Source organism: Mus pahari, chromosome X (genome assembly GCF_900095145.1).
Source record: "Mus pahari chromosome X, PAHARI_EIJ_v1.1, whole genome shotgun sequence".
Lineage (NCBI taxonomy): Eukaryota > Metazoa > Chordata > Mammalia > Rodentia > Muridae > Mus > Mus pahari.
The window spans coordinates 3,401,808-3,426,045 of NC_034613.1; the positions used below are offsets into that span (position 1 = coordinate 3,401,808).

The window sequence follows — 24,238 nt, forward strand, 5'->3', positions numbered from 1 at the left end:
TTGATGCAGTATATGCAGTGTGTATGCAGTGCATAGTTTGATGCAGTATATGCAGTGTGTATGCAGTGCATAGTTTGATGCAGTATATGCAGTGTATATGCAGTGTATAGTTTGATGCAGTATATGCAGTGTATAGTTTGATACAGTATATACAGTGCGTATAAGCACAGACTGGTCTTTTTTAAAAGTACCAATTACTGAATTATATTAGCAGAGAACAATGATTTATTTTTAGCCTTTTATTGTAGAAATATGTTTTATCTTGTGACCCCCAAATACCTATAGATTTATACAACTGAAATTTGTTTTACATAACAATACCATGCACTTTTATATTGTCTGCTCTATTCTACTTTGTCTTGGAAAAATATTGATAAATAGTGACTGAACCAAATCCACAACCCATGAACAGGCAGGCACTATCCTCTCAGGAGATATTCTGTAGATCTCTGTGTAGTTTTATGAATGGAAGAATAAGAACTAGAAAAAGAAAAATAAATTAAGTTAAATAAACTAGACTGATACTTTCATGGTTTTTATTTCTTCCAAACTAGACCCTACATGGGCCAAGAAATTGAATGCTGGTAATGCCTTGGGAGGTGATTCTTGGAAGCATAACAATAAAGTAGGGGATAGATAAAAGAAAAAGGAGGAAGCTCATGGATGTAGTCTTGGGAGCAGGATACTTCCAGAGATAACCTGGACTCCTCTCCACTAAGGAAATGCAGAGATACAACCCATGCAGGGCCATGGGAGTTAAGGGAATCTGTCCACTGACTCTCTCCTCTTCTTGGCTTAGTTACATTAATCACCTGTTATTCCAGAACTTGGTGCTGAACTAGGTCTCAGGGTACTGAGTAGAGCCGGGGAAGAAAGCCTCAGACTAGACTTGCAGACATGTGACAGGAAACCATACAGATGTGTGGGAACAGCCCACCTCAGCTGAGGGAAGATAGTGCAGGATGTCTTCAGCGCTGGCTACAGATGTTCTAAACTGACACACAAGCAAATCATCAGTGCTAGTAATTCCTTTCAAATATACAGGAAGGAGTTTAATAGAAATACAAGCCTGAAGACTTGTGTCTTCGCATGTTGGCCTGTACACACAGCTTAATGCAGAGAGAGTGACCTTCATAGACTTTGGAAAGAGCAGCCAGCGAGCTACCCACATCATGAAGGTATAGCTTCCAGGGGTGGAGGGAAGAGAGAACAAAGCAACAGTGATCTGTAAGAGGACAGGGGCGAAGTTACAGAAGTCTGGCGTTTCCTGGACAGAAACAACCACAGCAAGCATGAGACTATGTAAACAAGTTTTAGAGCCATGCCTTAAGAAGGACAGAGACACTATGAAAGATGCTGTAAAGAAAGCAAGAACAAACAAACAAACAAGCAAAAGCAAAGGTACCAGGCACCACAGCAGGCACTTATCTCCCCAGTTACTAGGAAGGCTGAAGAAAGAAAGAAAGAAAGAAAGAAAGAAAGAAAGAAAGAAAGAAAGAAAGAAAGAAAGAAAGAAAGAGGAAAAAAGATTAAGATTAGGAGTTTTGGATTGCCTGGACAGGATACCAAGAGTTTGACCAAAAATCAATTAGTAAATGGAAAAAATTGTTTTGTTTTGCTTTTAAATCTACAGACTAGATTTTGTAACAAGAAAATAAGCACCTTATTAAATCTAGAAAACTCTAGATTTATACCTTGCAGAAAATTAAAGAGAAATATAATTGCTGGGTTCTGGCCACTGACTGCCCATACCATAAATAAAATAAAAACAAATGGAAATTAATTTTGTATAGCTTGAAGAGGAAAGAGAAGAAGATGCACAATGTTCAATCTGCTGGTGGCTATAAACAGGTTCCTGCCCCTATCGTGCTGAGAAGACAGGGAGAGAAGAGAGTACAGAGTATCAGAGGATGCTAATTTCATGTGTCATGGAATTAGTGTGTGTGTGTGTGTGTGTGTGTGTGTGTGAGAGAGAGAGAGAGAGAGAGAGAGAGAGAGAGAGAGAGAGAGAGAGAGAGAGAGAGTGTGTTTTGGGAACTATCACATCATCTGGAAAATTAGCTTCAAGCTCTTCATTGAACATGTTATTTGGAAGTCTACAGACACGCAGGAATGATACAAATACAGATGTGCCCTGGCTTGTGGAAGCAGAGATAGTGAATATTAAACAAGTTACAGCAAGCATCGTGGGGTGGTGGCCAAAATCACCACATGATTAGGACTTCGTCTCTGCTCTGTGACAGATGGCTCCTCTTAAGATCCTGTACCACTCATGGCACAAACATCATGTAGGCACCAGGAGGGAATAGTGCTGTTGGGAGCAGAAAAAAGGGCTTCTGGAGGTAAGTGAATCCTTATAATGGAGGGGAGAGATTACTTGTCGCACTGCACAAGGCATTAATAAATATTTCAATGAAGTCCAAGGAAAAATCAGGGGGTCAGGATTATACAGCACTGATCTCCCAGTTTCCCCAGCACATCCACTACTGAAATGATCCATTTTATGTATGCCTTTTCTTTCTCCTTCATCCTCCACAGGGTCTTTCAATATAGTGTGGACCTCTCTATGTAAGGGCTAGCCTCAAACCTACAATTCCCCTGCCTCAGCCTCTGGAGTGCTGGTGTTATAGATGCGACCCACCATGCCCAATTGATACATGTTTAAACACCTTTTTGTGGTGTGTTGGAGATGGAATCCAGGGCTTTGCACAGTTCAGGTGTGTTAGTTACTTTTCCCCTTGCTGTGATAGAACACTTGACAGACAAGGAAAGAGAGGTATATTTTGACTCACAATTCCACAAGGATTGATCCATGACAGCAGTAAAGGTAATGTATCTTTGGTGGCAGTGGCTCCACTGTGCTGAAAGCATGTAGCTGCTGCCTCTCAGATTATAGCTGGTTAGGACACAGAATGGAACCAGGGCTGGGGTGTAACTTTTAAATGTCTACCAGTTTCATTCTACTCCCATCTCACTCTTGAAGGTCCCTTGACCTAAAGCCATACTATCAGCTGAGAAGCAAGAGCGTTTTGTAAGCTCCTCATTGATAGGCTGTATCAATGAATAAGGCAGAGAATATGCATGAGCACACACACACACACACACACACACACACAAACATAAGTACATGAGGGACATTTTACATTCAAATATCATAACACCATGCAAGATTTCTACAACTGAAGTACACCCAGGGTTCTAAACATTCTATTTTTTTTTTACAAATACAAAAGTCTATAAATAAATTTCTATAAACTGAATATACCCATGTAACACCACTGAAATCAATAAATAGAACATGACCAGATCCCGCTACCATCCTGATTTTTAGCATAACAAATTGGTTTTCTTGCACATACTTGTGAGGTATGGAAAGAAAGTTGCGATTGAAACAAACGTGTGTTAAGCAGTTGGGAAATGGCTCAGTAATTAAAGGGCTCGCTATGTGAACAGGAAGCACAAAGTTTAGATCCCCAGAGCTCAGGGGAATGCCAGGCTGATGTGGTGACTTTCCTGTAATTCCAGGAGGCAAAGACAGTGTTGTGTTTTATAAAAAGAAAGAAAGAAGGAATATGTTTGGTGGAGGTGTGGTAAGGTGTTGGGGAAGGGGGTGCCTCTGTGGGGCCCATGAGGAGGCATCCCTTCTCACTGAGGGAGCAGCCACGGACAGTATAGTATAGAATAGAGTTTATTCAGAACATGGGGAGGGAGGGAGAGCAGAAAGGGAGGACAGAGTGAGATCAAGAAGACAGAGAGAGAATAGCAAGCAGCTCCTTTTATACTGACTCAGGCACACTGGGCTGTTGCCCTGTAAGATAACTGAAGGGCAGAGCCTAGAAAATGCTAACAGACAGGGTTATTTCTGGAGGAAGCTGGCTGCCTGGACAAGGCTTATCAGCAAGCTCTGAGTTCAGCTGATAGGCTGCATCAATAAATAAAGCAGAGAACAACATGCACATGCATACACAGTCATACACTACACTACACTACACTACACTACACTACACTACACGCACACCCCAATGGGGAAAAATACTTCATAGTGTTAGATCTGAAGTAAGAGTCTGAGAATTCCACACGTTTTCTATAAAAATCAAGAGAGTGGAGTGCTAAGAATCTACCCTATCACCTGGCTATATGACTTTGGCCAGCACCACCCGCTTTTAGAATGCTCTTTGCATATGGAATTTGTCTATCTTATTGACCATCTTTACAATTAAGACACAGACATTGCAATGGAGTACGCATAGGGAACAGATGTGGAGGGAGATGAGAAAAAATCTTAGAGATGAGGTTAGATGCTGTCTTAGTTCCTGTTCTAGTCCCGTAAAGAGACACCACGACTAAGGCAACATTTAAAAGCACTATCAGGAAGGGGAGGATGGTGGCAGGCAGGTACATGTAAGTACATCCTTCCTTACACAGGCAGCAGGCAAAAAGAGAGAGGTCGCTGAGAATGGCATGGTCTTTGGAAATCTCAAAGGCCACCCCCAGTGACACACCTTCTCCAATAAGGCCACCCCTCCTAATCCTCCCTAAATGTCACCAACTGGAAATCAAACACTCAAATATGTTCACCTATGGAGGCTGTTCCCACTTAAACAACCACAGACGCTCTACTTGAAGCATTACCACTCAATTTGAAGCTTCAAAGGCAATTTATATGCAAGCAACTGCTGAAGCACATGGCAGCATAGTTGGTTTAAAGGAAAAGACTGGGAAAGGAGCCAGGAAATTGGAGGCTATGGCTTTTACTGATGTTTTGAAAAAAATCTGGGTATTAATGTGGATTCGTTTTCTGAAACTCAGATATCATTGGAAGTAAGTTGAAGTCATTTTCAGATAGCTGTCTGTTTAACAAAAAAGATGTGAGGTTGGGCCTGGAGAGGGGGCTTTGTAGTTGAGAGTTCCTACTCCTACTGTAAAAGACTTTGGTTCTCAGCACCCACATGGTATCACCATTGCAATTCCAGGACCATGGCATCACAGGCCCTTTTCTGGAACCCATGGGTATGGCATGCATGTGGTATACTTGCATATGTGGAGGCAAAGCACTCAGGCATGTGCTCTATAAATAAATAAATATATAAATAAATACATAAATAAATAAATGAGGGAAGGAAGGAAGGAAGGAAGGAGGGAAGGAAGGAAGAAAGAAAGAAAGAAAGAAAGAAAGAAAGAAAGAAAGAAAGAAAGAAAGTTTTAAAGAAAAAAAAAACCCAGCTGATTCATTTCAGATTAAAGATGGCTTAGATTGAATAAGAAGGTTCAGTACACTCGAAGTAACACCACTTAGTACATGACCTGCCTGGTCTAGGGCAGACAGTGCCATTACTTGGTTACACTACAAAAGGAAGCTGCCTTGGTCTTCACCGATGACTCTTTCATAAACAAATAGAAATTTCAGTTGCATTGAGAAGGGGTCTAATATGTGATAATACCAATATGGGGGCTCCAAAAGCAATTAATTAAATAGTTTAATTTATTAAAAAACCTCACTGGAATAAAAGATTTTACTAAATTTCTTACTGAATTCTCCCAATTTGCTAATTTCCTTTCCACAGGCTACAGGTAAGATTGCTTATCCACTACTCAGATGAGCTATCTAATGGATCAGAAGCACATCTGCATTCTATATACAGTCATTTTATGTTTCTTTCATTATTCACATATATTCATATTGTCTTATGAGAAAAAACTATTTTGGTTGTTCACTTTTTAAAGACATTTATTTAGTGTGTGTGTGTGTGTGTGTGTCCATTGTGTGCATCATGTGCATAAAATGACCAGGAAGGCCAGCAGTGGGGACAGAGTCTCCTGAAACTGGAATTATAGATGGCCAGAACTTGCCTTATGTGTGTTCTGGGAACTGAACCTGGGTCCCCTGTAAGAGCAGCAAAAAGATTCTTAACTTCTGAGTATCCTCTCCAGCCCCCAAGACTATATTTATTTTGAGGACCAAATGGAATTTGTGTCTATGCAAGGGTCAGACATATCATCCTCTGGAACTGTAATTCCAGGAAACCATCCTTTCCCACTTTTTGGACTTTTTTCCACCTCTCACCTTAATAGATATCTCTTTAAATAGCAGTTTTCTGACAATGAGCATGCCAGTCACCTCTCTACATTATAAAATGCATTAGATTTCAAGATAAAGACTTTGCCATCTGAAACATAAGACAGAAGTTATTTATCCAAGGCTAATCATCTTTCATAGGCAGTGATTCGAGAATGGCAGTGAAAACCTGGTCTAAAGTCCATTGCTAGGAAGGTTGCCAGCCCTAGTAAGGCACCTACTACTGTTGTTTTACTCAGTGGAAATGACATCAAATACTTCCTTCTAAAGATTATGCTCAGACCCTTGGATTAGTGCTGCTCTCAACCTTGATCAGAGAAGCCTCTGCTGCAGTGGGAAGCAGTGACGACAGAGACCCACAACTGGTTCAAAGTGCCGAGACCAAGAGACAGTTGAGTGCTCAGCCCTAACAGGACATCTATAGCAACAGCTCCAAGGCTTAGATAACAGAACCAGAGGGGGATAGAAAAACCATAAGAGCCTGAGGATGAGAAGGAGCACGAGGAGATGCTGTCTTCTGGACATGAAATGCTTGGTGCACTACTTAAAGCACTACAAGTGTACTACCTGCACACTACCCAACCTGAACTGGATCAAGCCAGCAAGATAAGCCAGTGTCCTAACAGATACTACTAAATGGACTCAATAGGGAAAAAGAGAAAGAGTGAGTTCATGGAATGGGGCAAGGTGGTGTGCTGGAGAGCTCAGGAGGACCGAGAGGGGAGGGTTGGGGTGGATATGATCCAAGATAAATTGTAGACACATATGAGATTGTCAGCAAATAAGCAAAAGGCATTCAAAAAGAAAGAAAAATGAAGAAACACAAATTTAAAATGAAATACTTACAAATCCAGTAAAATATGTGTTTTTATCTCCTTACTGAAAATGACAACAAAAGGTTAATAAACAAAGTCAAATAAGACCCAAATAAGTATAGAGTTGAACTGTGCTCATAGGCTGGAAATTTCAAATAGAAAAAAAAAAGACATCAATTCACTCCCAAATTCATTAAGAGAATGAAAATAATACCAATAATAATCTCAGCAAGATTTCTGTTGGAATGTATATCTAGAGTGATTTCAGGAAGCCAGAGTAAATTTGGAGGAACCACACCGCAAAGCTACGGTAATCAAGATGTTACAGACATCATCACAGCAGGGACAGGGAGCAGCAGAAGCAGCACAGAGCTGCTCCAAACTCTAAGTAATCTTTTGAAAAAGTTACTGAGGTAACAGATTTACAAATGAAGCCTTGAAATTCATAGGAATATGGATGAATCCGGAAAATACTTTATCTGGGGGGAGGGAGGGCATCCAGAGTCAGGCAATGAAAGTTGCATGGTATCTCTCATATGTGAATCTTAACTGAATTTTTTATGAGCATATGTGTATGGGGGAATGTTCATGAGTCATAAAACAAGGAACAGGAACATGAGAGGAGAGGCACAGGGTTTAAAGTAGAGGGATAAAAGAGGGTGATACAAATGACATCGAAGTGGAAAGGGGACTAATGGAATGCCGGAGGAGTCAGAGGTGGATATGGAAGAGAAGGAGGGGAGAAAGGTCAACCAAAACAAAGGATGTACAAAATTTTCATAGTTAAATGAAACCTGTTACTTTGTATGCTTATTAAAAAGAAACAATATACACATATATACACACATACACAATACATACATACATGCATGCATACATACATATCAAAACAAAACTTCTGCATAGTCTCCTGTTTTATTTCTATTCTAGGAATTTCTGGAATGTTAAGTGCATGAAGTGCCTTTGGGATTCACAGAAATGGAAAAAAATGTTTGGGACATTGCAACTGTTCATCCAGGATTCTTATTCCAAATTTAGAAACTAGATGAAAAATGTTATTTCTTACTCATCATGAAATCAGTGTCCTTACTGAACACTGAGTATTTAATTTAACATTTGTTCCTAGAAAAAAAAAGGTAAAAATAATATATTTCAGACTTTAACACTAAGTATAAATGAATTCAAAGAAAAAAATCAAGGCGATTTAAATCTTTTATGTCCTAGTAGTAGCAACAATACTAAATCCCTGTGTCATGAGGCCAAAATGAGACTGGTTCCTTGAAATGAGAGGACATCGTGTACTTGAGAACAGAAGTAGATGAAGGGAATTTTTTTAGGGAGCCCTTGCAGCCTAAACAGGCTTGGAAAAGCACGGTGGAATACACCCACGTCCTCTTGAGCTTACAGTAAACGATCTGCTTCAAATTGCTGGTGTCCAGTGGTTTCTTACAGTTCCTGGCTAGCAATTTGTGGATGTGTGTCACATAAATTCTAGTAAGGGAAACATAAAATAAATAAAATAGCCAGTCAGCTCTCTACAGGGATCATAAGTGTGTGCAAATCCCTTCTTGATAGAAATACACATGTTATATTTGCACTATAAAGTGAAAGTCAGATTCCAAAAAGAAAAGATGACTTTGTTCCCGTTTTTGGTAGATGAAAGCAACAGTTCTATCAGCCATATTGGTCCAGTTGTTAGTAGGTGAATGAGGATGTTAAGTATCTTCTTATATATGTCTTGCAAGCATTTCAACTTCTTTATGATGGGATTGCTTATTTTCTTGTTATTGAGTTCAGAGTGTTCTTTATATATTTGGAATAATAGCCCTTTAATCAGACATGTCATTTAAAAATAGTCTCTCCATTCTGATTTTTCTCTTCATTCCCCTAACAGTATGTTCTAAAGAGCAAACAATTTTAATTTGGATGAAGCACAATTAATTCCCTGTACCCTTTGTAGACCATGCTTTAGCTGTTATATCTAAAAGTATCTTTATTCAAGCTTACAAACACTTTCTCTGATGTTATTATCAAGAATTCTTACAGGCTTCATATTTAGGTCTAGGAGGAAGGATACAGAAACAAGATATATCATTGGAAGTATGTTTTCAGTGGTCCACTTACTCCAATGAGGCCCCACCTAGTTTCTATTGCCTCTCAATAATGCCACCAGACTATGAAATTTCAATGAATTATTCCATTGACTATGTGAGAGACTTCATGGTTCTATCACTTCCCCAAATCCCTACCTCTGAACATTGCACTGGAAATAAAGCTTTAACTCATGACCTATGAGGGATATTTCAAACCCAAGCCACAGCAGTTGGAAAACTAACTTAGAGCCCATCACCGAATCAGAACGTACCCAGAAAACAACCCAGAAAGTTAAACTCATATCTCTAACTTCCATTCCCAAACCAGTCCTGGAGTGGAGCTGTTTCCAAGTTAACTACCATCAATCCCCCTACTTGTACTATTATTCCAATCTATTAAGCATTAGAATCTATCGACTTTAGCTATTACTTCCAGCCTAAAACTCAGGCTGCCTTGTCATTTTCTTTAAAATTTTTCAGCAAAAGCGATGCTGTGTCAGTTTCAGATGTGGGCTATTTAGAAGCTTCCTGGCAGGCTTTGCTTTTACTCTATTGGGAAGCTACTCAAATACAAACATGTCCATTTAGTCTGCTGGACAGAGATACTGGTCTGACCCATGAGGGACTGAAAAACATAGGGGTGGGGGTGGGGTATAGCCATTGCAGATGAAGTACCAAATGTGTGAATAGCATCATGTCATCTTGGATCCAGCAGCCCTAGATAAAGGCACACAGCCTTATCAGAAATTAACCTTCCACACTAAACACTGACCAAACTTTCATGAGCAAGTAATTGGTTGCTATTGATTTGAACCACCGAATTTTAGGTAGTTTCATGCCTACCTAAACAACTTCCAAGCTCCCATCTCAGCTACCCCTCATTACATATATCTATCTAATAGGTATCAATTTATCAGTTAAAATAAATAACTTCAAGAGGGAACCTAAAACCCTAGGTTAAATTCCATCATAGTCAATGTTTGCCGTTCCCCAAAGCAGATCTTAAGACAGGATACAGTAGTTTATTTGGGGGAAGCAACCCAAAAAGTATAATGATGGGCAGACAAAGAGAGGCAAAGAAGGAAGGGTAGGCCAGATGATACTGTTTACTGGGCAACTGCCAGGGGCACCACTGTGGATGACTGGGGTTCCATCTCACTGAGGAATTTTACCTCTTGTACCCAACTACAGTCTTAGGCTAACTTTTTCCTGTCCAGAGTGTTCCTATATGCCCATTGAACTTGATTTTATCAAGAAAAAATGTCAGTGCTGTGGGTGGAGGGTGGGAAGGTAAACCTTGTGAGGCATGAACTCTTCGAATTAGCCTTGCTTCTATAGCTGCTTCATCTGGGACGACATCCCACTGCCAGTTCAAACACTTCTGCAGAAAATCCCCAGAGGAAAATTCTAGGCAGAGGAGATGGCGCCCTTAGTCTCCAAGCACTCTGCTTTTAATTAGCCAAGACAATGAAGACAGCATGTGGCTTGTGAAATTTTAATTGTGGCCATATTTCAGGTCTTAAAAAAAAAAGCTGAAAGGATAACTTTATAAATGAAAGCATCTCTCTGGTCCAAAGGAAAAGAACACGTTTTTCCAAGATAGCCTCGTATTGCTTAATAGTTTGAAGAACCAAGCCCATTATTTAATTCATCGAGACAGAGTAGGGACAAGAAAAATATAGGTACCTAAAACCGAGGGCATCAGCACAATGCAAGGCCCTTAACTAATGCTAACTGCTGTTTCCATTGAGGACCATTTCCAAAGCTCTGAAACTTAACTGTTCCCACTCAACCCAGACAGAAGGAAGAAGGCTCCCCTTTAAAGTGAAACCAGATGATGGAACAAAAGCAATTTGTGGTGTGTCATATGGTCCTCCAAAAAAGGTTAACTTAACTGTCCACATATAGTGCCTGGGACACAACGAAAATTGAAGAGAGGAGGCTGCAGCCAGGCTTTGAGCCAAGACCAAGGCACTGTCTGAGGATGCATGGTTTCTGACAGCTAGTGAGGGTGGGAGAGAGCCACAGAGAAATTTCTTGTACCACACTCACTTGTAAGGCCATATATCTCATGGGCCTCTGTTTCCTGGCAAAGGAGATGACTCTATGTATTTTTCATTGTTGCTTCATGTGGCAATGCATTATTAACAACTTGTGTCTTTATAAAAATTCACACAGAAAAATTTCTAGGCATTTATACCAAACTGATCAGTGCAGTGATTTTAGGGAGAAAAAAGAGTGCAGAGGAAAATGAGAGGCAAACCTATTTCCACCTTTCCAGGTCTCTAAGCACTTTTACAATAAATGTGATTTACCTCTAAACTATTTTTTTTCTGTGCTGGAAGCTTACACTTGGGGCCTTGCAACTGCTAAGTGCTCTAGCACTGAGCTACACCCCGACTTCGTTTTATCATTTCTAAAAGCATCATGAAAGTGTGGTTAGCAGAGCTGCAGCTTATACCTGCATCAGGTGGGCCATTTTAAAGATGAGCACAAGTTTCAGATTGCAGGGCAGACAGAAGTGAGCTACTGCATAGGATTTTTTATTTTCTCTCCCCAAAAGAAGTATAAGAATCGAAGTTGTCAGTTGTCTCATCTGATGTTGATGAAAATCAAGGTCAGAGTAGGTTCCTCGTCCTGAACGCCTTTCTCTTGCTTGCCCCCAGCAGTCAGCTCTCAAAGGAAGTACAATAATTTATAGTGGCTCCTTCAACTTCACCCAGTCTCCCAAATGACTTATTGTCACTGGGACTTTGAGACTATGTGACAATGTAGCAGATACAAACCTACTGGGAGCAAAGAAGAAAGAATGTTTACATGAAGGTCTAAGGCTGTAATACTGTTCCTCCTAGAGACCCCGAGGGAGAAGTTCTGGAATGAGAAGAAATGGCCTGAGCTCTAAAACGCGGGGACAGCCATCTGCACTGAGAGTCACTGCCTGCAGACTAGCAGTCTCCCTCGGATGAGTATTCTGAAAGAATGAATCATGCATAGGAGAAGAAATAGCCCCAGGGCTGTTCCAGAGCCTTCCCCACATTTTAACATCCAGAAACACACTGTAAAGAATGTGTGTTTGCATTAGCCAGCTGCTGCTGCCTGTTGACCTGGAGAAACTTTTCTCAACCCAAGTGCGCAGATAAGCTGCTTGTCTGGGAGACAAATCTCCAAGAGATGACTTCACCTCAGGAGTAATTCCTGAAGCTGGCTGTGCTCACCCCTACTCGGTAAGTTCATTAAAATTGACAAGTGAAACACTAGTTTCTTTTGCTAGATGTTCTGAAAAATTGATCTGAAATTGTCCACACGAATGACCCTCATACATGTCTGTTACAAAACAGATTGCTGGGCTCAGCTTTATCAGGACCCAGTTTCTGGTTCATTAATCCTAGGGTAGGGTCTGAGAATGTATTTATGTCACATATTCCTGAGTGGTCCTGTAATTCGTATTGGTCTGTGGATTATGAGTTGAGGATATTCTTCCCAGTCCCCTCCCAGACAGTTACCTATTGATGACCCTGAGCAGCCCCTGCACTAAAGAAACACTCAATCTTGTGTTTGGGGCCACTGTCTGTTGCTACAAGCAAACACTCATGACTGCCAGATTATGGAAACGAGACTTATTTTGGTTGGCAGTACTGGAGACTGGGAAGTTCGAGGTAGAAAGGTTACATATGGTGACAGCCTCTTATTACAACTCCTAGTGAAAAGGAGAAGGGCAAGTATGTGTACATAGATGCCAAACTTTATAAAGATGTCTTGCTTTATAATAACCCACACTCACCATACCTGATCTGGTCCTCTGAAAGGCATCAAGCCTTCCTGCTGTTCCAATAATTTCTGCTGTTTCCAATAAAGTCACCAGGAAAAGGGTAAGTATATTTCATGCTGAGTTTTGTAGGGAGGCAAACTGTATTCAGATCTTAGGGCCCAGCATGTCTCAACTTAATGACAACGCAACCTACATAAACAGGAGACATCTGTGCACCTCTGGGAAGCAGTGCTTCAAATAAGTGTATAGAAGACATTAGAGGGCTTTGAGCCACATCAATGTAGGGAGCTCCTGGCAGGGCCATGGAGCCAGAGAAATCAGAGTCTGCAGCCTCCAAACCCTAGCCACATCAAGTAAATCCGTCAGTGGATTGCAAAGGCCAGACCATTTCCAGCTTGGGTTAGAACACTGAGATTTAGCTAAAGACTGGAAAGACTAAAATGAGAACTTAATTTCTAGAGCGTTTGAGATGTCTGGGTAATAGAGCCCCCAAACATAGAAAACCAGATGTACAGTTATGTGACATATAAATTAAGAGTAGAGAGTACAGTGTCCATTATAGTATGCTGGCCTAGACCTCCAAGATGAGTCCTGAGTTGGGTCTACTGATGGGGAAGAAGCAATTCCAAATGCCTTGGCATCTCCTGTAAAAAGGCAGGCTGTAACTTCATAGCTCTGGAGTGCTGTTCAAAATCTAAACTTTCTCTAAAGCTACCAGGAAAAGCTGAGCCTCACGTTACACTTTCAGAAGCAAGACCTTACATTAGGGATTGGCAGACTTTAGAGACAAACTGTTTTTAGATGCATAAGCCCTATGATCTCTGTCGAAACAATTCAATGTTATCTTTATATTACCACATAGGTACATACTGTACATAAATAAATTAACAAAGTTGTGTTCAAATGATAAGAAAGGAATTATCAATCTCCTTTGGAATACTTTTACTACTTACCACTTTAAACTGTTTGATCACCTGATGATATAAAAACAGGAAGGGGCCAAAGAGAGCATGCCTGAACTGATTTGCAGACTGTACCCAAATTAACTATTCGCTATTTCAGATCTATCAAATTAAAATTCATCAGTCTCCCCAAATGATCCCAATTCTGTCTTTCTAAAGACCATTTCTGGGTTTATAACCACATGCCCACTCCAACATAACCCTTTTAGATGCCACTGAACAACTCAATCATCCTACTCTTCCCAATCTATAGAACTTCCAGGGCTGTGTTCTCCTGACCTCCCCATTGGCTCTACTTTCACCCATTCTCCAAGCTCCCACCTCTTGTCTAACCTCTTTCATATTGGTTTCTAGTACGAAGACAGATAATCCCCCTTCCTCTTCCTCCTCTTCCTCCTTGTCCTTTTTGTAAAATTCCTTTTCTTTTTCTTTTTCTTTCCTCATTTTCTTTTTCATTTTGCTTTTCGAGATGGGGTTTCTCTGTGTAACCCTGGTTGCCCTAGAACACATTCTGTAGACCAGGCTGGCCTTGAACTCGGAGATCCGCCTGCCTCTGCCTCCTGAGTGCTGGGATTAAAGGCATGTGCCCCCCCCTCACAGATAGTCTTTGTCTTTTTCAATCCTAGGGGTTAAATTTAGGACCTCCCATGTAATAGGGAAATACTCTTTCCCTGAGCCATATCGCCAACTTCTTTTTTGTTTTGAGCCAGGATCTCACTAAATTACCCCTGGATTCACTCTGTATCTCAAGCAGGTCTTAAATTAGATAATTCCCTTTCCTTAACCTCCCAGGTAGCTGAGGATTCAGAGCTGTTCCATTACACTCAACTTGATCTTCTCTTTCTTTCGCTTTCTCTTGCTCTTTCTTCCTCTTCCTCTTCCTCTTCCTCTTCCTCTCTCTCTCTCTCTCTCTCTCTCTCTCTCTCTCTCTCCCTTTTCCTCTCCCCCTCTCTCTTTCTCTTTTCTTTCTCCTCCTCCTCCTCCTCCTCCTAACTAGCTAAAATTATTCAACTAAAATTATTAACTGCAAGGGAAAGCTACTGGAAGCCCCTGTTACTAGTCAATCTGAGATATGCTTTGCTGTTATTCTGGGTTAGGTAAGGCAGGACTGTACTCTTATTGCTCAGCAGACTTTAACAAAATCATTGAGGTCAAGAAAGAAAGAAAGAAAGAAAGAAAGAAAGAAAGAAAGAAAGAAAGAAAGAAAGAAAGAAAGAAAGAAAGAAAGAAAGAAAAAAGGAAAGCAAAAGAAAGAGTTGAGGATTGAAGGTTTGTGTTTTGAGTTAGAGAAGGGACTAAGAATTTAAAGGTGCACATGTTTATCTCAGGAATATAAGGGACTTACAATGGAAATCCAGAAAGATTCATTCAGTGATGAAGTCAAAGCCAACCACAAAAGGGAGAGGACAGGAAGTGAGCCATTGTGTAGCAATTCTAAACAGGCAAGCCAATCTGTTTTGGTAAAGGCTGCACTCTTTCATTAGACCAGTATGCAAATATCCTTATCTACAATTCCTCCGCAGGATCTGGGTAAAATGTAAATGCTGATTCAGCAAGTCTTGGGTGGAGCCTAGGCATCTGAATTTTTGACTTGGTTCCAGATGACCCAAGGGTGCAAAAAGGATCTTGTCGAAATGCAAGCACAGCGTTTTTGCTTTCTTTTCCTTTTACATACTCATAGGCTTTAAAAGAATACCAGATCCACAGCTTTGTCTTATTTGAGGTTAAGCCACTATCATTCAGCATTGCTTGCATGCCTGCCCAGGGAGTTTCTTTCCCACACCATATCACCCACCAAAAGAGCAACCAGGCTCACCATGCTAGTCAGCCCTTCCTTTCCTAGTCTTGAATCTTGGGCTTGCCCCTATTTCTGAATTAGGGCTTTTTTTCCCCTTATTCAATGAGAAGTACATTGTGGGTTAGCAGTACTCCTCCAGCCAACAATGAAAGAGCAGATACCACTGACTTTCTCTAGTGTATCCCTTCATTATTTGCAGAAAAGACACAGTTTCGTCACTCAATACTTGAGAGTAAATTACTTAATAGAAAAGAAAATCAGCCGGGCGGTGGTGGAGCACGCCTTTAATCCCAGCACTTGGGAGGCAGAGGCAGGCGGATTTTTGAGTTCGAGGCCAGCCTGGTCTACAAAGTGAGTTCCAGGACAGCCAAAGCTATACAGAGAAACCCTGTCTCAAAAACCAAAAAGAAAAAAAAGAAAAAAAAGAAAGAAAGAAAATCAGCATAAGAACCCTCAATGATGCTGAGGCTGTACAGATGTTAGGACATATTGCTAGTGAGAATGTAAAAAGATGTAGTCTTTCTGGGAAAAGAGTTTGGTAGTTTCCTAGATGTTTGTCCTAGAGTGAGCATATGACCTGGAAGGTAACTGGCCAAGAGAAATAAAAGTATATGTCCCTACAAAAACCTGTACACGAATGTTCACTGCACCATTATTCCCAAGAGACTTGAAGTGAAAGCAACCCATATGTGTAATAACTGATCAATAGGTAAATATAATGGAAGGTATCCATAGAATGGAATAATTACAGAATGGCATTGACAGCACGGATGACCCTTGAGAACCCTGGGCTAAATGAGAGACATAAATCACAAAAAGACAACTTTCATGCAACTTATAAAGAATGTAAAAAAAAGAGGCATAGCTATAGAGGCAGAGAATAAGCTTGTGGTTGCCTAGCAGTTGCAATGAAAAGGGATTGGGCAGTGACAGCCAAAGGGCATGAGTCTCTTTGGGGGATAATAGAAATGTCCTAAAATTGATTACAATGATAGATACAGCTCTCCATACAACCACTAAAGCACACAGTTTCAATGGGCAAATGCTGGAGGGTGTGAATTATGTCTCAGTAAAGCTGTTAAACTGTTACCACAAATCAAGTGTGCAACTCCAAATGAGCAGTGTGGAGACAAAGTTAACGGAACCCTAATGCCTTAAAAGAGATCAAGAGCTAGCCTTGGGTCAGGAGCTTCTCAAAACCACTGAGAACCCAGGAAAGAGCTTAATATGAAGTAGTCATTGCAGAGGTAAATTCCAATACAGGCCTACAGGAGTTCAGGCGATTCACTAAGCCAAGCTCTAGCTCTAGCTTGGCTTGTAACTCCCTATGTGACTCCAATATCCCAACTGGCAAGGCTTGAGAGGCTCCTCCCTAAAATGCATGAAAATTTCATATCTGAGGCATCCTCACTGTCCAAGATTCCCCAGCAGAAGAATTAGGCTGCCTGCTCAGAGGAACCTGGGTACAAAAGAAAGAAACTCCCACAGGAATCTAGATAGAATCTGAGACAGCCATCCAGGTGGGTGGGCTGACGCTAACTAGAACCATCCCCTCTTGGTATGGCATTATCCTCTTGGAGCCAGGTTCCCTGTTACATTATGGGACTAGGAAAATTTAAAAGATCCTATAATTGGCTCACATAGGTGAGAAAATTATATCTTTGCATAGCTAATACTGGCAGAGTATGATTCTACTACCTAAAAAGCTGAGAAAAAAAATCTAAATTCAAACAACATTTTACCTTTGGCCACAGGCAAATGAGTCAGAGATAATGTGTCTGGAGAGTTCCTATAAGGAATGGCCATGTGGGAACTGAGTTCCAGAAAACAGGGGCGATGAACAACACCACTGCTTCTGCAACATTCCACTGTGGGCCCAAAAACCTTTTGGCTTAATTCTTGCCCCGTGGCTCCAATTTAACTAATGTGCTTGAATATTCTTGGAAGCTTGTACCAGGCAGGGTTATTCAGTCCAGCCACTCACACAAGGCACAGACCAAGACAAATCATTAGAGAATGCTAGGGTGCAGCTGCATTGAAGATGTGCCCATTAAACGCAACTGGAGGGACATTGTGATGGTGGCAGAAGAAAACAAATTGCTGGCACATGGGACTAATCACACTACCAGTCCCTATAAGATCATGATAGAAAAACTATTGCAAAAAAAAAAAAAAAGTTGAAAGCCAAGCAAAAACTCTGCCAATCTAACTCATTGAAAAGGTTTTTAAACAAATATATGCAATGTATAATTCCAAGTTCCTGGGATAATTTGAGTCAGTGGATCCAAACCCATTTATCTTCTTCCGGAAGAACAATGCACAGAGAGAAACATCCACTATGAGCTAAGGATTATGTGTGAGTGCATCATTTCTCTAAGGAATGCCTACTGGGCAGCTTTCTGAAGCCAGATTGTTCCATGTGCTCATAAGATCCAGGTGTAATCAATTATTACCTTGGGAACTTGGCTGCATAGCAGTATTGCTAAGAACATTTGGTGCAAGCCTTCCTTTTAAATCTTCATCTGCAAACCTTACCCTCAGAATGCGTAAACTTCCCAGAATCTCTAAATCACTTAGAATATTGTCTTAGGGCAAGTTGATATCCAAAGGTCTCATCAGCTAAGTATGCCCTGACTTGCTTCCTACCCAATTGGCTTTTATTCAGAGGATTGTAAATCTTCACTGACTTTTTATCTTCCATTCCTTTGTCTCTGGGAAGTAATCTTGGAAATTCTGTTACATGTTACAAAGATATTTGAATTGAATCGTTTGGGTCTTATTCACAACTACTTCAGACAATGAATACCCTGAATACTGACCCAAATACACTCCCCCAGATCTCAGACTTTGTGTTAATCAAGAGCAGGCACAATTTCAATCTATGCTTATTTCTACTTTGTTTGAATTTTTTCTTTATTTATTACATACTTTTACTTTGAGGAAGCACCGAATGCAGAAATTAAGGTATACAATGTGGTCTAACATTTTGAGCTACACTTAGCCCATGGTTGCTTTTAAAATAGGAAGAATTGGAAATTCTATAGCTGGGGAAAACTAGAGAGATGACCTCCACCTACTCATTGGTTGAATCAAAGTTCTATCTAGCAATTTTGTCTTCTGTGTTCTTTCTTCCTCTCTCTCTCTCTCTCTCTCTCTCTCTCTCTCTCTCTCTCTCTCGTTAAGTCTGCAATTTTTTTCTCACACAGTTCAAGAAGAAAGGAAAGCCACCTAGTGAATAGTGGATTTGGATTGGATAGGGACTTTTCCCCAGGGGAGGAAATAGTTGCCCAGAATTCTGTTTCTCAGTCCAAAACACTGTTAATGGAGCCCAAAGACATTCTAATGCAACCTTGGACCTTTAGCATCACCATCTTGGCAGCAGCATCTCCAAGCATCAGCCTTCAACATCAGGTCAAGTTCCTGCATGACTCCCTCAGAGTCTACAGAGCCCATCACACATTTACATTACAGTATTGGCCACTGGAGGTAACTATGTCTAGTTCCCCAGGAGACACTCCTCTTTTCCAAGCACAGAACCTCTTCACCATTCATGGCTATTTGATAAAGTAAGTGTCTGGGTAAAGCTCAAGATTTCATTAGGGAAGGTAGAAACCAATTTTATTTTGGAGCAGAATGTAAATATACCAGGAAAAGAGCAGCCCCTCTTCAAGAAAAAGGCCCACTAAAGCTGTCAGTTCCAAAAGCGTTAAAGTTGGAGAGACTGGCTCAAAGATCTCCCTACAAACTAGAACTTGAGAGACAATTATTCGTACTGCTGTTTTGTAAGAGAATCTTCAACCTGAATGCTAATCATAACTTGACAGCTACAAACTCCATACTATGTTATAACTTGGCAACAGCAAACCTATATTGAAACTCTTGGCTTTCAATTGCTACTTTTAGTTGTGTTCACTGAAAGGGGAATTCTTACAGTACATATATATGTGTTTACTAAGGAAACCATTCAACTGCTTTGGAAGGACAGGGAATGAAGTGGCCAACAAAAATAAATCCAAGCTCCAGCTTGTGGCTGCACTCAGTCTCTCATCTTACAGCCCCCAGCAGAGACAGTTATTGCTTAAACAGGGGGTACCCGTGGGTTTAAAATGAGCCTCTGTGGTCAGCAAGCCATAGTTTCTATGTATGTAGATGCATGGTGGCACAAGGTCCCATTTATTCATGCACTTCTGTTATAGATCATCAGAGTTTTACTGTAAATTAAATTCCATAAGCACTAGGTATTCTGCTGAGCATCCTCAGGAATACACATGAGGGTAAAACATGGTACAAGCATATATTTTTAGGACTCAGAATCTAGAAAAGGAGTGTATAACTTAAAGTGCGTGAAATGTGTGACAAAGCCCACAAAACAGCCACAGAGAGCTGCGCTTGTTTGAAGACATGAGGCTTCCCTTTCAGGGATCCAGCCACAAAGCATATGTACAGCATGCACAAGGCCATGTGTCCTCTTCCCATAACTGGGAAGGAAGAAAGGGAGGGGTGAGGAAGGGAGGGAGGATCAGTTGATTTCACCAAAGTGTGGATGTTGTTAGATAATGGGGAGAATTTTGAACAGTCAAAGGGCTCAGTGGGTCACTCCAAGGTGCTGCAGGCAATGACATCTACAAAGAAGGAAAACATAACTAAACTGCTAAAGGGCCATGTGGTGCACATGGACTAGGTTTTAGGGAGCCATGGGTGAAGCACTTGAGAACTGTGCTGCAACAATCTAGCTTCTGAATATAATGGAGAGCCTTCCACATGAGAGTGGACTTGGGGAGTTCCTGCTCTAAGTTTTTGAATAGAGAAATACGGGCTACAAATTAGTCCACTTTAGAGGCTGGGAAGAGTGCTCAATCAGTAAAGTGCTTGCTACATGCACATAAGAATTTGAGTTCACATCCACATGAAAAGCCGGGTATGGTGCCATACACTTGTAATTCCAGAACTGAATAAAAGGAGACAGGAGGATTTGTGTGACTCTCCAGCCAGCTTATTTTGCTCCATTGATAAGCCTCCAATTTAGTGAGAGATCCTGCCTCAGAAGTGAAGGTAGAAAGAAACAGAAGACACCTTACACTGACTTCTAGCTTGTACATGAATACATACATATGCACTCGTGCACACACACATGCATGATCACACATATGTACATACCTGCACACATAAACACACACATGCATATACACACACATGCACACTATTCCACTTAAAAGATGTGTATTTGGCTTTTAAAAAAAGACAACGAATTAGCCTCAGAGACACTAATGCTACAGTCATCATCTAGAAGGGAAGGGATGTACTTTGATTATGGTGCAAGGACTGAGGAGGCAGGAAGGTCTGAAACTGGTGCTTTACTGATGGTCTCTAGCCCTGTGTTCAACTCACAAATCTGTGAAATGAAGTGGTAACAATTTACTGACTGGAAGTGTTCTCAACAAAGACAATGTCAGACAAAAATGCCCTCCTCTCTCTAGCAGATCCTCTTTTACATTGCAGAGTAATTTTGTCAGCTGATTATATGTCTTAAGCACAAATAGAAATTTCTAGCCAGGTTCTGCTGAGACCTTAATTGTAGAGCCTGAGCCAGGTGCTCCACTCCTAATACTTATCTCCAGATGTGGCAGTTCCAAAGCCTGCTTTGGCAGCCGTGGTCTGATTTAGCTTTACCTGTTTTCTCCAGAACTGGGAGGATTCACAAAGACTTTGTTCATGACCACAGCATTCATCCTCCACCTTCAGCTTTGTTTGCAGTGGGTGGAGTGAACTTCCAAAGTCTCAGACATACAGAAGCTTGTGAGAATTCATTTAAGAAGAAAATTAATGAACAGGCCCATTCCTTAAAAGGATCCAAACACAGACAGGGGCAACTTTGCCAAGAGCATTCCATATACTTCCTGTGGGCTTCTGTAGACACACAATCTTTGATAGGCTGGAAAAAATAAATCAGGAGCCCAGAAAAGCAACATCAAATTCAGGTTTAGAAGAACTCAGAGAGCTTCTCCGGGTGGGACTAGGAAAGATTTGCCATTTCTCTGACAGAGTTGCTCTAAGAGCATAATTAGGATACTGATGAGGTCCTAAATTCCTAGCTCCCTCGTTGTGAAGTTCCAGATCCAAATGTTCTTAGACGGGATCTTCCTGGAGACATGATGTTCACATACTATGGGTGCCTCTGAGACAATCTTTAAAATATGTTACCCCACAACTAATAGTGAACCCAGCCGATGCCATATGCCTCCAGATGTACAAGTCTAGGGCATTTTCCATTCCCAGACTTTTACAATCTCTGGCTCAGACCAAAATTTCCTCTGTTGGATTCAACAGCCCCAGCAGAGCTCACTTCCCAAGATACTCCATTGATATGTGCCAAGAGAGGACTCCAATTGGAATAGTAGTAGTAGTTTAGAAAGCAAGGGGGTTGGGTATAGAGGAGGACTTGCAGGGCAGAAAGCAAAGGGGAAAATGGTATAAATACATCAACAAGTAGAATATTTCTTAAAGAAACAGGCTAGAAATAGACTAGAAAAGATGGGAAAGGGGCCTCTAGGGAAGTGCTTCTGCAGAGCTTCAGGGTATCTGAGTGGAGCCAGATGGCAGGTGAGGGATCAACAGGAATGGTGGCAAAGAGGAACCTGGTGGCTGCCTGGCTGTCAGGAGGAGGGACCAGCAGGCTAGCAGACTGAGCCAAGAAACCCAAGGCCAAGTCCCAAAACATAAGTAGTAGTAAGTGCCTGAGCTGGCAAATCTAGGATTCTGTGGGTGTCTGAGGCTTGGCAGCAAGCTATACTATATAAGGGTAGAGACAGAGAGAAAGGAGTAGGGAGGGGAGCAAACGAAAAAGGGAGCCTCCCTGGGACAGGCTCAAGCAGAGGTTGAGATTCTTTAATTTAGGTTCGTCTCTCCTTCCCCTGTAAGCTCCCTTTAACACAATTATTGCCAAGGAGGTGAGTGGGGACATCAGCATCATAAAATGACATTTCTCTAGCAACTAAGGTAAAGCCTCCTCTGCACTTTGTCCCTAATCATTTCCTACGAAACTTCAAACCGGTAAGCATCAGCACAAAACACAAATGTTCCCGTCTTTTAACTCACATGTCATCCACCCATCCACCCATCCACTCATTTGGAACACTCAAAGACCAAAAGCCATCCCTACCTACATCTACCCAGCTCCTTTCCTGGAGGTTTCTTCTCAAGCCCCAGATTTAAACTGTCCGTACTGATGTCTAACACATACATTACAGTGCAGGGCACCACCTTTCTAGTAACAGAAAGCTAAACCGCCTGCATAGATCGGCTCTTCATTCCAAGGCCACAGGGGTGCATAGCAAATAGCCCTGCCCCTCTGACACCTTCTGTAAGCCTAAGATTTCATTGTGAGGATGCTAACTAGATATTTTTAAAAGAGCACTTCCAAAGAGAATTTCCCCTGTACTGTGAAAACCCAGTAAATACCAGGGTCCCCTTAGATGTTGGAGACCACGCCCTCCAGCACAATCCTGTGCCTTTCCTGCTTTCCCTGGTGCTAACCATGTCACCACTCTCAGCTGGCACTTCTCCCTTAGAGAAACAAACTTTCTCGGAATCCCAGAGTTTGGCGCGGTTGGGGGGGGGGAATAGGAGGGAGCGGGGAGCAGACTGGACAAGAGGATGCACGAAGGCTCTTCGGCTAGGCTAGTAAAGTCCACGAGAGTTTTGGAGCTGCTCAGTTCCAGAGTGGGGCCAAGATTGGGGGCTTCTACCAAAAATAAGCTGCCAGGCCCAGAGCGCTGACAGCTTACAAAACCCTGTGAGGGGGTGGGGTGGGGAGCAAAAGAAGCTATGCGGTGTGGTGAGAAAGAAGCAAAAGAGCCCGTGGCCAAACTTTCTCTTCATAGCCTTCTATGCCAAGAGGGTTTGGTTTAAACCTTGGAGCCCTAGGAGCAGAAGGTGCTCAGGCTCGGGCTCCAAGGGCTGCAAGAGAGAACTCAGTTTCTTGTACCTAATCGGGAGCTACACTCCTCTTTCAGACCCGCTTCCTGGGACTGCGAAAGCCAAAGCCAAGTTCAGAGTAAACAAAGGGAGACCCCCCCACACACACACACACACATCTCCTGCTGTTCCAAGGCAGGGATTTCAGTAGATGAAGTTCCTAGATGACTAACTGGGGAAACACACCCCATCCCTAGTTCCTACCTGGAAAGCCCTGGCTCTCCAGGACGTGCAGTAGCGCCAGCAACAGTGGCAGTACTTGAGGCAGCAACAAAGCGGGCCGGAGTCCCGGGCTCCCCATGGTGAGCCGGCGGCGCTTCCCCCGCGGGGCAGGCTGCGCAGCGCACTTAAGGGGCTGGAGGAGGCCAAGAGACCGAGGGGCTGTGTAGAGAGACAGAGCCTCTAAAGCCAGGCTGGAAAACTCCTCCTTGGCGGATTCCTTCTTTCCCTCCCTCCAGTCAGGACCTGCCCTCCTTCCTCCTCCTCCCTGGAAGGCAGAGCGGTTCAGGGCTCCCCGCCCCATCATTTGCCCACCCCCTCTTTTTTGTGCCACCCCTTCTTTCTGGAAACCGAGGCTGCCCCCCCCGGAGGTCTCCAACTAGAGGCCCTAGAAACCCATTACATCCAAAAGTATCCTTTGCTCCATTTGCACCCCGCCAACCCCAAGGCACAAACTAGTGGCTGCAGAGAACTTCAGAGATCCTGGGCCCTTGGAAGGAATCAGTGCGTGCTGAAAACAGAAGCCCTTGTG

The 24,238-nt window shown here is 42.0% G+C and overlaps 1 protein-coding gene across 2 annotated transcripts in view; it reads right to left on the reverse strand.

Annotated features, from left to right (window-relative positions):
- Srpx (sushi repeat containing protein X-linked) overlaps positions 1–23,921 on the reverse strand; it is a 76,451-nt gene extending 52,530 nt beyond the window's left edge. For both annotated transcript variants that reach the window (XM_021187895.2, XM_021187893.1), the window contains exon 1: positions 23,692–23,921. In XM_021187895.2, coding sequence (XP_021043554.1) covers positions 23,692–23,788 — 97 coding nt within the window. In that variant the 5' untranslated portion in view covers positions 23,789–23,921. The remainder of the gene's footprint in view (positions 1–23,691) is intronic.
- Between the last annotated feature and the right edge of the window lie 317 nt (positions 23,922–24,238).